General features: G+C 41.9%; 1 protein-coding gene across 1 annotated transcript in view; it reads left to right on the top strand.

Annotated features, from left to right (window-relative positions):
* The window catches only part of TKT (transketolase), a 52,717-nt gene extending 41,440 nt beyond the window's left edge, over positions 1 to 11,277 (top strand). The window contains 4 exon segments of the mRNA XM_044300649.1: positions 4,983 to 5,066; positions 6,497 to 6,590; positions 9,079 to 9,201; positions 10,870 to 11,277. Of these exon segments, the coding sequence (XP_044156584.1) occupies positions 4,983 to 5,066; positions 6,497 to 6,590; positions 9,079 to 9,201; positions 10,870 to 11,039 (471 nt within the window). The 3' untranslated portion in view covers positions 11,040 to 11,277.
* The last annotated feature ends 4,003 nt before the right edge of the window (positions 11,278 to 15,280 follow it).

Genomic DNA, 15,280 nt, shown 5'->3' on the forward strand with positions numbered 1-15,280 from the left:
AACTGAAGTAGTTCAAGCCTTTTATTGTTTTAATATTGATGATTTTGGCATACAGCTCATGAAAACCCAAATTTCCTATCTCAAAAAATTAGCATATCATGAAAAGGTTCTCTAAACGAGCTATTAACCTAATCATCTGAATTAACTAATTAACTCTAAACACCTGCAAAAGATTCCTGAGGCTTTTAAAAACTCCCAGCCTGGTTCATTACTCAAAACCGCAATCATGGGTAAGACTGCCGACCTGACTGCTGTCCAGAAGGCCATCATTGACACCCTCAAGCAAGAGGGTAAGACACAGAAAGAAATTTCAGAACGAATAGGCTGTTCCCAGAGTGCTGTATCAAGGCACCTCAGTGGGAAGTCTGTGGGAAGGAAAAAGTGTGGCAGAAAACGCTGCACAACGAGAAGAGGTGACCGGACCCTGAGGAAGATTGTGGAGAAGGACCGATTCCAGACCTTGGGGGACCTGCGGAAGCAGTGGACTGAGTCTGGAGTAGAAACATCCAGAGCCACCGTGTACAGGCGTGTGCAGGAAATGGGCTACAGGTGCCGCATTCCCCAGGTCAAGCCACTTTTGAACCAGAAACAGCGGCAGAAGCGCCTGACCCGGGCTACAGAGAAGCAGCACTGGACTGTTGCTCAGTGGTCCAAAGTACTTTTTTCGGATGAAAGCAAATTTTGCATGTCATTCGGAAATCAAGGTGCCAGAGTCTGGAGGAAGACTGGGGAGAGGGAAATCAGTGTCAAGTACCCACAGTCAGTGATGTCAGCTGCTGGTGTTGGTCCACTGTGTTTTATCAAGGGCAGGGTCAATGCAGCTAGCTATCAGGAGATTTTGAAGCACTTCATGCTTCCATCTGCTGAAAAGCTTTATGGAGATGAAGATTTCATTTTTCAGCACGACCTGGCACCTGCTCACAGCGCCAAAACCACTGGTAAATGGTTTACTGACCATGGTATTACTGTGCTCAATTGGCCTGCCAACTCTCCTGACCTGAACCCCATAGAGAATCTGTGGGATATTGGGAAGAGAAAGTTGAGAGACGCAAGACCCAACACTCTGGATGAGCTTAAGGCCGCTATCGAAGCATCCTGGGCCTCCATAACACCTCAGCAGTGCCACAGGCTGATTGCCTCCATGCCACGCCGCATTGAAGCAGTCATTTCTGCAAAAGGATTCCCGACCAAGTATTGAGTGCAGAACTGAACATTATTATTTGAAGGTTGACTTTTTTTTGTATTAAAAACACTTTTCTTCTATTGGTCGGATGAAATATGCTAATTTTTTGAGATAGGAAATTTGGGTTTTCATGAGCTGTATGCCAAAATCATCAATATTAAAACAATAAAAGGCTTGAACTACTTCAGTTGGTGTGTAATGAATCTAAAATATATGAAAGTCTAATGTTTATCAGTACATTACAGAAAATAGTGAACTTTATCACAATATGCTAATTTTTTGAGAAGGACCTGTATAATCGTATTATTTCCACCTAATAGGAGCCGCAATTGCCAATGTTATTTGCGATACTGTGTTGCAACAATGAAATGTATTAAATCACTCCCAGTAATTCAGCAGCATCTGATACGACAGTGTTAGGGCTCGTTCACATGACCGTGCCATTTTTTGCAGTCCGCAAAAATGGCGCCCGTGAGCCTTCCGCAATTTGCGGTATGGAACAGGAGGCCATTATAGAAATGCCTATTCTTGTCCGCCAAATGGACAAGAATAGGACATGCCTCCTAATTTTTGCGGGGTCACGGAACGGAGCAACGGATGCGGACAGCACACAGAGTGCTGTCCGCATTTTTTGCTGACCCATTGAAATGAATGGTTCCGTATACGGACTGTATGCGGAACGCAGAAAACATCCTGTATACGGAACACAAAATACGTTTGTGTGAACGAGCCCTAATAAATCAAGCCACTCCTGTTGTTTGAGCTGCCTGTCCTATGCTGTTCACACTTAGATATATATCTCTTCAGCTGGATTGCAGTCTGATGTTTGGAAAATTATTCATATGCCCAGTTCATCAGAATATACTATTGTTCATATGCCCAGTTCATTGAGATATATATTCCACTGCATATCTTGATGTGGATTGTATAAATGTTAAGTTGGCAGTCAGGTACTAGTGTATGCCTACTGTGGCGTCCCATGTGGCATTTGTACACTGACTGTGGTTACCTTTCCCGTCCTCTTTACAGTCTGCTGTTTTGTATGAAGCCGATCCTCCGTTTAAACCTCACTGGTAGTGGCACTGTTAGCGTCCCATGTGGTGATGGAATGTTCACATGCGGACTGCCTATCAGTTTAGTGTGGTTGCAGACCGGTGAAAGCAGATGCCGGGAAATGAAGCGCTTCAAACGGGGTAGTTAGGCAATATTCCTCCCAGGGTAAGACATGCAGGTGCAATGTTAGTTCACCTGACGCGTTTCTGAGTCTGACTCCATCATCATAATTTTTTCAAGGACTTTCCGCATGCATTTTCCGTATAGTTTACATTGAACACAACTATATGTATGATTATTGATTATAGCTACCATGTGGGACTATTGATTGATCATCTTTGCTATTTACCTATATAGGTCTAGAGTATGAATGTTACCACTGCTATTCATTTTGGAAGATTTTAACATCTCTATGTGCATTTTAGGGGTTATTTTACAGCATTTTTTTTTATGTTATACATTAAAGGTCCTTTTTTAAAAAAAAAATTCACCTCTCCGAGTGTCACCAGGTGCAGAGTTCCTGTCTATACAGCAGTTACTTTTGTCATCATCGCCTTCCAAGAGCTATAACTTTTTTATTTTTCAGTCTATATAGCTGCATGAGGGCTTTTTTTTTTACGGGATAAGTTGTGGTTTTTAATGGTGTCATTTTGGGATACTCATAACTGTCTGATTAACTTGTATTAACTCTTTCTGAAAGGGAGATGGGGGAAAAACAGCAATACCGCCACTGAGTTTTTACGTTATAAATTTTACAGCATTCATTTTTCGGTGTAAATAACATAATATCATTATTCTCTGGGTCAGCACGGTTACAGTGATACCAAATATATATATATATATTTTTTTTTTTGCGTTTTACTACTTTAGTGCAATAAAAACCCCTTTTTTTCAAAAGGAAGAAAAATTTTTTGCATCACCATTTCCCATAACTTTTTTCTTTTTCTTTCTATGGAGTTGTGTGAGGGCTTTTATTTTTGCGGGACAACTTGCAGTCTAAAAATAGATTAGTAATTTTACGGCATTCCCAGTAGGGGATAATTTACATGATATTTATGTAGTGCGGGTCATTATGTAGGGAGATTTTATTTTTGGCATTTTTTTTCATTGAAAAGTGTATTTTCAATGGAAAAAAAGTAGTTTGGAATTTTTTTATTTAATAAATGTCTTTTTGTTTTTAGTTTTTTTACCACTTAACAGACCCACAAGAGGGCTATAACAGACAATATATTGATTGCTTTTAAATTTCTATATAGTGCATTGTATTTTAATGTCAGTGGTATACTGACACTGACCAGCAGGCTGCACCATAGATGTGTATGGATGCCAAGGATATAAAACAGTGGATATTTTTTTTTTAATTAAGACTATTCCAGCTCCTCTATATACTTCGGAATTCACCTACATGGAGAGAGGATACGTTTTTTAAGCTTATCGAGATAATTATTAATGATTTATTGTGGGGAAGAAAGAGGGAGGTTTGAATCTTCCCTATTTTATGGGCTATTTTATAACCGGGCAACTATGGCTATATTGCGAATTGAAGAAAAGTGTATTGTGTAATACTTTGGTTAAGAGATCTGCGTATAACAACATTTTCACATTATTGGAATTGGGGCAATTAACGAATATGCAACAGGAGTAGAGAGGGGCTAAAAAGTTATTATCTAAGGCATGGGACACTATTAGAAGATGGCTAGAAATAACAGGATCTCTTCAGTGTACTCCCCTCTGGTATAATTTTCAACTACAGGCTTTAGATAAAATAGCCGGGGTCCAGTATTTTGAAAAAACCAAATTTTTTATGTAGCACAAGTGGTGAAGAATGGAGACATACTTCCGTTCTCGGTCTTAGCACAAACTGAGACCACGGTTGGTTTGTCTTGGTTTAGATATTTTCAACTATGTTCGGCACTTTCTAGTGTAAAGAATAAATCACTGTTGGAGATAGATATTTCTACCTCCTTAAATGAATTTCTAGTTCAATATCACATAATTTCTGAGTTCAATATCACATCATTTTACACATGCTTTGGTCTTGTCCAGAATTAAAAGAATACTGGTTGCATTAGTAACTTTATCAATCAGAAATTGAGAATCCCGATTCCATTTTTGGTTAAATGTTGTATACTGAGTGATCTCTTCTTGGGTAGATTGCCATAAGCGTAGGAAGATTCTTTTAAATAGAATATTGTTTTTGGTGAGACTTCTGATTACTCGAGTTTAGTTCTTGAATACTTGGAAAAATCTGGTTAATAGTGTTAAAAACTTTGAGCAGGTCCTATATAGGCAAAGAAATAGTCAGGAGGTGGACTAGGATATGGGAGGCTTGGTGGACTTGATCCTTTTTTCTTCCCCACCAAACTCTACTATTGCTTATTTGACTGGGATCATACAGGCTTTAGAGACGCGTTGCAATGGTAGGGAGGGGTGGGAAATAGTTGATTTATGGGGAATTTCATGTTGTAACTTTGAATAAAAAATATAATGGCTTGTATATGTTTTTTATTAATAAAAATAAATAAAAAATTAAGACTATTCCCAATTTTTGCATCAATTTTCATATTAGATGCACTTGGGCAATAAATTGTTGCAAAAGTTTACTCACCCTTTAAAAAGCACAGTAGAACAGCTATTCAACATATTGGTTATGTGCGTTTATAGCTACCTGCTCTGACATCGATGTAACAATTACTGTGTGGCATAATGTCTAATATAAGCTGATACATAAATTCTCATTATGCAGGGAATATGCTTTATCAGGACAAGTCGCCCAGAGAACGCCGTAATTTACAACAACAATGAGGAGTTCAAAATTGGACAAGCCAAGGTCAGTATATGTGTCAAGGAGATATTTTGGCATGGATCGTCAAGACAAAGCTGGTGTAAGGTGAAAATGTACATCCATTGTTGCTGCTTTACCTCCCACCAGACATTTAGATCTGACAGTGGAAGATGCAGCCATCAGCTCAGGCCTTACTGTTGGCAAAGCACAATGTCCAAGGCCTATCCTTGTAAGAGGGGCCTGGTGGGAGATGAGAGCAGTATTTGGAGCCAGTTCAAGAGAGGGAGGTTTAGGCCACTGAGACTACTCGTGACATACCGGGCTTCACGTGGGTATGCTAGGCAGAAACTTCCACCTAGCAGTGAGCCCGGTGACGTCACTGGGATCATTGCTAGGTGGAAGCCTCCGCCTAGCATACTGGGAAAAGGCCGGGTACGTCACTAGCAGTAAACAAACAGCCCTTTTCCTGCACTATACAGCGCTGGTCAAGGGGGAGCATCAGAGCTAGAAATGCTCCGATGCTCCCCATATACATGGTAAATGAGTGAAAGGAAGCTTATGTCCGGGTTTAGCTCTGAACCCTGAACCCAGACAACCCCTTTAAGGGTCAGTAAGTTGACTTAGATCAGTTCTTTGATATTCAATGTACTATTGATCATTATAGGTGGGTAAGTTGTGAGGCCGATCATGTTATAGGACAAAAGTTTCATCCAGAAGTCAGGAGTATGTAAGTGAAGGGGTCAAGTCAACGGAAAATAAGGGGATCATTTGGGTTGCTTAGAGAAGGAGACTAGTTTTGGAGTAAGTTCGGACTGAACTCTGAAGGGATGTCAGGTTATGGGACAGGTCCCCATAACAATAGTGCATACGGCACAGTCATTAATATTTGCAGTTAGTGGGTTAAGTAGTTTTCCATAGGGGTCTGGAGAGTTTTATGGTGAAGTTGGAGAGGTTAAAGGGGTTGTGCAGTGCTAAAATATTGATGACCTATCCAGGTAATTTGTAAGAGATAGCAGCGCTCACAGGGGTGCCACCACCTCTTCAAACAGTTGGGGTTTCAGGAGTCAGGCCCCGTGAACTGATATTGATGACTTATTCTGAGGAGACGGTGCACAGGTCATTTTTGAAGAAGCAGCCCTCACAGGAGTGGCATTACCTCTTCAAACAGCTGATAAGCATGGGTGTCAGAAGTCCAGCCCCCGCGGATCTGATATTGGTGACCTATCCTGAGGATAGCTCATTAATAACTTAGCGCTGCACAACACGTTTAAGATAAGATTAAAGGTTTGTATTTGTATATTAGCATTTAAAAACCGCATCACTCTCCTCTGTGGACTGTGTCTGATACTTTTATTTGCTATGGCTAAAGAATAGATATGGATTGATTACTGTCTGGGGCCTAGAAAATGCTATATTCATATTTCCTGCTATTATCCAGCCTCACAATTTATTTGTGTCATTTTGCTGTGTTTTAGGTCGTACTTCAGAGCAAAGATGATCAGGTGACAGTCATCGGTGCCGGTGTCACTCTGCACGAGGCACTTGCTGCAGCAGAGCAGCTCAAGAAAGGTAACATTAATATTCGTAGTGCTTAATATGTAACCTGGGACATCATCAAACATTATACTTATAAGAGTTTTCTCAACTTAGGCTACTTTCACACTTGCAGCAGAGGATTTCGGCAGGCAGTTCCGTCGCTAATCCGGATCCGTGAAAATGCATGCAAACTGATGGCATTTGTCAGACGGATCAGGATCCTGATCCGTCTGACAAATGCATTGAAATGCCGGATCCGTCTCTTTGGTGTCATCCGGAAAAACGGATCCGGCATTTATTTATTTTTCACATGTTTTGCGGTCTTAGCATGCGCAGACCGCAATGCCGGATCCGTTTTGCCGGCATTAATGCAGGTCAATGGGAAAAATGACAGATCTGGCATTCCGGCAAGTGTTCCGGAATTTTGGACGGAGATGAAACAGCAGCATGCTGCGGTATTATCACCGTCCTGAAAAGTCAAAAAGACTGACCTGAAGACCTCCTGATGCATCCTGAACGGATTGCTCTCCATTCAGAATGCATTAGGATAAAACTGATCAGTTATTTTCCGGTATTGAGCCCCTAGGACGGCACTCAATGCCGGAAAAGAATAACGCTAGTGTGAAAGTACCCTTAAAATATTATAGCATGTAGCTAGGATGTGCCGTAACCTTCTGATTGGCGGGATTCCACACTTCTGAGAACAAAGGAATTAAAAGGAATTTTTTTTAAAGAGGGCACACAGCAGGGGGCAGTATAACATAAAAAAATGCTATCACAGAGCAAAGGATAACCCGTATTGCAATTACAGGTAAATATATTCCATGCCAAATACAATTGTATCTCACAGTGCACAGTACTTAAACTTAACTTTTAATAACTAATATACTAAAATTTGTATCAAATAGAAATTCTAAAAAGTGGGTCTTGCAAAAGTGCAACCACCATGATTACCCATAAACCAATCGAAACTAATTGTACAGGTGGGGTAGGAGAAAATTGAAAAAGATAATAATTGGCCCCTCTGACCCTACAATATCACCTAGAGCCCTGGCTCTGTGAGACACCCTGCAAGGGGAAACGAGCCCAGACCTGAAACCAATCCCTGTAACCTACAAAAAACCCTCTGTTGTCCTGACACACTTGGCACCATTTAATTTATCATATCATGTACCGGAAAATGGGGAGAATGTATTTGTCTGGTAAAAGTGAAAAAAAAACTATTTTTGTTATGTTGTTTTGTTTTTATAGCATTCACTGTGCGCTGAGATATGACCTTTTATTGTTTAGATCACTATGATTACACAGCAATACCAGATTTATATAGTTTGTTTTTGTACTTGGAAAAAAAACAAACTTTACAAAAATATTAGCTTTGGAATGCCATGTTCTCACACTCAAATCTTTTTATTGGTGCTCATTTGGGGTGCATACAACTTTCTGATAACGTTTTAATCCATTTATCTGTCTGGGGTGGGGGGTAGGAGTGAGTTGACAAAAATGGTGATTTGGGAATTTAGATTATTTTATTTTTTTCCTTTATATTGTTCCTTCTGCAGATAAATACTTTTATATTTCAGTAGTTCAGACATTTTTAAATGTGGCACAATCAACTATGTTTATTTTTTGTACTTAAAATTGGGAAAAGGGAGGTGATTTTTAATTTCTAATAATTTCTAATTTTTAGTTTTTTTTTTCATCTTTTTTTAGTCCCTCTGTCATAAACTGCAATAATTTACTATTCAGTGTTTGGGGTTTTGCGGTCTTCCTAGTGAAAGACAGATTGCATAGGCAGGCGTAGGAGTATTCACAAGGCCCAAGTGTTCCATAGCAGCCAATTGGCACTCCTGCTGTGAAATCAGAAGTCCCTCTGACTTACCGCTCAGATGCCATGGTCACGTTTAACTGTGGTATCTGAGGGGTTAAATGACAAGATCAGAGTTATCGCTGATCCCCATCATTGCAGGCTGTATTGTACAGGCAGCACCCACTGTATATGGAGGGGGCTCAGCTGGTGAACCTGCACCATACTCCATTGACACTATAACGTATATCATATGTAATATGCGCAGGGCACGGGCTCTTGTGTTTTCAATAACACACTGCCGGGCGGTAACTTTAGCCCAGCAGTGTGTTCGGTGACATCACCGGCTCTCAGGGGCGGGCTTTAGCTCTGCCCTAGCCTTTTTACTGGCTAGGGCAGAGCCAAATCCCGCCCATCAGTGCCGGTGACGTCACCGGGGTTCCTGTCAGCCCCATAGAGAGCCCGGTACGTCACCGGAACTCAGAAAAATGCCTTTGCCCTGTGCAATTTAGCGCAGGGCAAAGGAGAGCATCGGAGCATGAACTGCTCCGATGCTCATGTGAAGGGGGCTGCCTGGGTGAAAATGGAGGGCTGTCCAGGTTCAGCTCTGAACCTGGACAACCCCTTTGTCAGACATTGATTATTTTCTAGTTTAGAAATTGTGCCTGATTAATGATTCATCTTATTTCATATTTCCATTTTTCTCAATTCTTATAGAAAAAATCCATATCCGAGTCATTGACCTCTTCACCGTTAAACCTCTGGACAGACAAACCATTCTTGACAGCGCCAAAGCCACAAAGGGAAGAATCATAACTGTGGAGGATCATTATCATGAAGGTAAGTCTGTTCGGTAGTTGGTCACTGAATGGAAGCAGTGCTGTAGTCACCGGGCACAGCCACTACAATTTGTATGGAGTTGTGTAGTTTCGGTGACTGGTTTCGGCTGAGCCTTGGGGGTGCCGGGAGTCGGATTCCTTTTAATCTGATATTGATGACTTATCCTAAGGATAGATCATCCATAGTTAAGAGAGATGTGTTACAGGCAGTGGGTGTGGAACCACTGTGCCAACCAACCATTTTGACTTTGGGCTAGATATAAGGGCATTATCCTGGCAGCCCCCTGGTTTTCACCCTTTAACCCATATACCGGTATCTGCTCTGTGCTGTAGGGAAGCCACCAGGCCTGTACCTCTTGAAATAGTTCTGGTGTGGTTGCCAGCTGACCCACTGGCGTTAGAGACACCGGTGTAAAGCACCGAGGAATCAGGCAATAATCTTAGTCAGGAAACAGGCAGAGGTCAGGGAGGGCAGAGTATGTTTCAATCTATGAAACTAGTCCGAGGTCAGGTAAGGCAACAGAGGGTCAATACAGTGAATGGGCTTAGGTCAGATCAGGCAGTGGAGTGTCAAAATCGGTAGACAGGCAGAGGTCAGTACATGGGCAGACAGAACAGCACGCTTAAAAGTGGTAATAACAGGCTAGAGAATCTAAACATTAAACATCCTTCCCTAAGGGAAGGCCTTTACCTGAAGTGTCCAACCATTGGCTGGGGCAAATTAGGACGCGCGCATTGTTCCTTTAACAGCCAGGGAGTGTGTGCACCCTAAGGGCATTGCAGGCGGACCTAGTAGGAAAGCACAGGCTACGGCCTGCAGCAGGACAGGCGGCGCAGAATGCCCACAACTGGCGAACAGAGGAGGGAACACAGGCAAAGCAATAGATGGAACAGGATAAGTGATGCGGTGTCTGTGCTCTCCCAAGGGAGCAGGAAAGCAGCAAACTCGGGCCCAACAACATGAATGCAGATGAAAAGACCATAGTTTTGCTCTGTACAAACCACTTGTAAGACCACACATGGGATATTGTGTTCAATTTGTGTCATCGGTGTATAAGAAGGACATAGCTGAACTAAAAGAGCTTCAGAGCATGATGGCAGTACCACGAAAGGCAATCAAACCTGGCATTATTCAGTCTGGAAAAACTATGACTTCGGAGCGTCATAAGTACAAATACATTAGTGGATAATACAGAGATCTTTCTAGTGACTTTCTTCTGTGACCATGACAAGAGGCATCTTCTACACCTAGAGGAAAGAAGGTTTCACCATCAATATAGACGGGATTCTTTACTGTACAAGCAGTGAGATCACAGAACTCTCAGCCAGAGGAGGTTGTGATGGTCGATTTATTGAATTTCAAGAGGGTCCTGAAAATAAAAGTATCACAAATTATCTGTACTAGATTTTTTTAGATGGGGTGTAGATTGCAAAGAAACTTTCCCTAACATGGGGTACTTGGCAACCACCTCATATCAGTGTTTGCCTTCCTCTGAATCAACACAGTAGGATTGAACCTATGTCTTTTTTCAACCTTATCCGTCGTTATGTACCCCTATTAGCTGCTTCATTTTTCTACTCCATGACATCCCCTTTAAGTAAATTTGCATTTAATATTATAATTTTACTTAATTTAAACAAAATCCTCATGATTTCTTTTATTACTTAGGTGGCATCGGAGAGGCAGTGGCGGCAGCTGTTGTTGGGGAGCCTGGCATTACAGTGAAGTCGTTGGCGGTATCAGGCGTTCCTCGCAGTGGTAAACCAGCCGAGCTGCTCAAACTGTTTGGCATTGACAAAGACGCCATCGTGGAGGCTGTGAAGAAAGCTGTTAGTTAAAGACACCCATCTGAGGATGGAAATTACCGGCTTCACTGTACGACCATACACAATACAGTCTCCTGAGTAATTTCAATGTTCTTATAATAAAGCTCCTTCTAAAGTCTTGTAAATGACAGAAGGCGTCACACAGATTATAATCCTGCAGTCTGTGCTTTACTTTCATATCGTCTTCCAAGTGTCGTTTTTTACAATTATTCAATGTAACGCCAGAAAACAATAAAACATTTTACTATAATATTGCTGTACTGAGTGCAACTAATCAGCCCGTCTCTCGATGAAATAAAGCCTGTACTCCAAAAGTATATGGAAAGTATATGACGGTTTTACACAAGTGGAATATACTGTAACATTATTTTTTTCTTATTACCGCAAATCCATAAATCACTGCAAAAGGTGCACCACAATATTATGCTACTGACAATACTGGCCAAACCCTCACGCTGATGTTGAAAACAGAGACTTTGGCCAATATATTCCAGTCAGGAACATATTAGAGCCCAAGGCACCCCGTCAAGGATTCTCAGTGTGGCATGGGTCCTACCGCTAACCTACCTAGAGTGTGTGAACACAGTCCGATAGGTGCTGAGGTCCGACTCACAGCCAAATACCTCCATAGTAAGATCAGTAATACAATGGGAGGGAGGAGGAGGCTGCGAGCCCCACCTATAACAGGCCATGTGACACAGGCTACCAGGTGCACAGAATGTTACCAACGATAAACTATTGCACATTCCACATATATCAAAAAAATATCATTACCGCAAATCCCAAAATTTTTGGTATCTTTCATGATGTTAGTTTGGATCATTAGACCCAATGCCAGATCAGAAGTTGCATACCTCAGAGCCTCATAACCCTAATAGAGCAGTGTTCCTCACCTCCAGTCCTCAGGGCCTACCTGCCGGTCATGTTTTCAGGATTTCCTTAGTATTGATCAGATGATATAATCAGTGTCAATGCATGAGGACTTACTTCAGGTATTCATTCTGTGGGATATTCTTAAATCATGACTGGCAGATGGGCCCTTAGGACTGAAGTTGAGGAACACTGTAATAGAGAATTAGAAAGGTTTCTTGTCCAATCTTCTGCATTCTGAGATGTGAAAAAGGTTTTTTTAGGTAGAATTCCTTAATGTTTTACTACTCTGTCTCAGCATTCGGGGCTTATACAATGTATTCAGAAAGTGTTCAGACCCTTCATGTTTTTCACATTTTATTATGTTGCGGCCTTGTGCTACTCGATACACCATAATGACAAAGTGAAAACGGAATGCTACAAATCTTTGCTAATTTACTGAAAAGGAAAAACTAAAATCTTGCATTGACACGTTTTCAGACCCTTTACTCAGGACTTAGTTGAAGCCCCTTTATCAGCGGTTACAGCCTCAAGTCGTCTTCCTGGATATGATGCCACAAGGTTTGCACACCTGAATTTGGGGATTTTCTGCCATTCTTCTCTGCAGATTTTTTCAAGCTCTATCAGGTTGGATGGGGACCGTCAGTGGACGGCATTTTCAGGTCTCTCCAGACATGTTTGACTGGGTTCAAGTCAGGCCTCTGGCTGGGCCACTCAAGGATATTCACAGAGTTATTCCTAAGCCACTCCTGTGTTGTCTTGGCGGTGTGCTTAGGGTCATTGTTTTGTTGGAAGGTCAACCTTTAGCCCGGTCTGAGGTCTAGAGCACACTGGAAAAACTCTGTATATCACTGTATTTTGCTCTATTCAGCTTTCCCTCAACCCTGAACAGTCTCCCTGTCCCAGCCGCTGAAAAACACCCCCATAGCATGATGCTGCCACCACGTGCTTCACTGTAGGGATGGTATTGGGCAGGTGATGAGCAGTGCCTGGTTTCCTCCAAACATGACACTTTGAATTGAGGTCAAACTGTTAAATCTTGGTTCCCTCAGACCAGAGAATCTTGTTTCTCACAGTCTGGGAGTACTTTAGGTGTTTTTTACAAACTCCAGATGGTCTTTCATGTATCTTTTACTGAGGAGAGGCTTCTTTATGGCCACTCTGCCATAAAGCTAAGATTGGTGGAGTGCTGCAGTGACTTTCTGGAAAGATCTTCTATCTGCACTTCTCGAAGCCCACCCTTCTTACCAAAGCCCTTCTCCCCTGATTGCTTAGTTTGGTGGGGCGGGTAGTTTTAGGAAGAGTTCTGGTTGTTCCAAACTTTGTCCATTTAAGAATTATTAAAGCCACTGTGCTCTTGAGATCAGTGCAGCAGAAATGTTTTTGTACCTTGCCTCCACACAATCCTGTCTCTGAGCTCTACAGGCAGTTATTTCCTCCTCATAGGTTTGTTTTTTGCTCTGATATGCATTGTCAGCGGAGAGACCTTTATATAAACAGGGCTGTGTCTTTCCAAATCATGTCTAATCAACTGAATTTACCCCAGGTAGAATCCAATCAAGTTGTACAAACATCTCAAAGATGCACAAGAGAAATGAGAGGCCCCCAGAAATACATTTCAGGTGTCTGAATTCTTATGTGCAGTTTAGTTTACTTTTTCCTTTTCCAGTTTGGTTTAGATTTACTTTTTAAAACATTTGCAAACATTTCTTGCAGATTGATGGAAATTTTTTCCAGCTCATTCCTCATGACAACACCACAGGAGGTTGTTCCCCTTTGACCTTTTTGGGACAGGAAATAGAGAGGTTAAAAAGGTCCCTCCCACCTCCACCCTTCAGTGTTCTTCCTGTCCTACAGGGGATAGACACATAGGTTCCCTGCTCTAGGGATGAAGAGATTTAAAAAAATATATATTGGGATCGGGAAGTGTCTGGTCTCTCCTTCCAGTTCCTGAATAGCCTTGGTAAAACCTTTCTTTGTAGAGGTCCCTTAGTAGCAGGGAATCCTGGCGGTGTCGGAGTCCAGAGGTGGGTCGTGTATCGGCCTAGGTTCGATCAGGTAGGTGCATCCTCTTCCCTTCTACCCTATGATAGGCTGTGCCAGCACCTCCTACAGGGGGTTACCCTGGTCTGCTCCTAACCCTGATGAAGTGGTTAATGCAGCTAGTGGTTACCTCACTGTTGATGGCTTTGGGTTGATGGAGCTTAGATCTGCTGTTCCTTGGGAGAAGCTGAGCAGGATCATGCCTCAGCGCGCCTGAAAAATTCAGCATCTGGAATGGGGGGAGGTTCCTCTTACCAATGCTCCGTATACAGGTTGGTAGAAGCTGCATATTGGTGCTTGCTTTGGCAGCACATATTCTAAAATTAATAAGTAAACCATGCAGACTATTTGTCAGGTAAACTAATCATGCATGTCCTTAACCAGCCTGATTACCTCAATAGTTCTAATTACATTAATTGAGAATCCGTGTGTGGATCTAATTGGGTGATTCAGGTGATAATACTGTCACCTGTTCTTTAATGAGGACTGGCTGTGGATTTAATATTCAGGCTGCATTTAATAGACAGGTTTGCAGACTAAGGCCCCTTTCACACGGGCGTTGCGGGAAAATGTGCGGGTGCGTTATGGGAACACCAGTGATTTTTCTGCGCGAGTGCAAAACATTGTAATGCGTTTTGCACTCACGTGAAAAAAAATTGCGCATGTTTGGTACCCAAACCCGAACTTCTTCACAGAAGTTCTGGCTTGGGATCGGTGTTCTGTAGATTTTATTATTTTCCCTTATAACATGGTTATAAGGGAAAATAATAGCATTCTGAATACAGAATGCTTAGTATAATAGTGCTGGAGGGGTTAAAAAAAAATAAAAAATTTTTAACTCACCTTAGTCCACTTGCTCGCGTAGCCCGGCATCTCCTTCTGTCTTCATCTTATCTTTGTGTAGCAACAAGGACCTTTTGGTGACGTCACAGTCATCACATGATCCATCACCATGGTAAAAGATCATGTGATGACTGTGACGTCACCAAAGGTCCTTGTTGCTACAGAGAGCTAAGATGAAGACAGAAGGAGATGCCGGCTACGCAAGCAAGTGGACTAAGGTGAGTTAAATTATTTTTTATTTTTTTTAACCCTTCCAGCGCTATTTTACTATGCATTCTGTATTCAGAATGCTATTATTTTCCCTTATAACCATGTTATAAGGGAAAATAATAATGATCGGGTCTCCATCCCGATCGTCTCCTAGCAACCGTACGTGAAAATCGCACCGCATCTGCACTTGCTTGCGGATGCTTGCGATTTTCACGCAACCCCATTCATTTCTATGGGGCCTGCGTTACGTGAAAAACACAGAATATAGAGCATGCTGCGATTTTCAC

This window comes from Bufo gargarizans, chromosome 7 (genome assembly GCF_014858855.1).
Source record: "Bufo gargarizans isolate SCDJY-AF-19 chromosome 7, ASM1485885v1, whole genome shotgun sequence".
Classification (NCBI taxonomy): domain Eukaryota; kingdom Metazoa; phylum Chordata; class Amphibia; order Anura; family Bufonidae; genus Bufo; species Bufo gargarizans.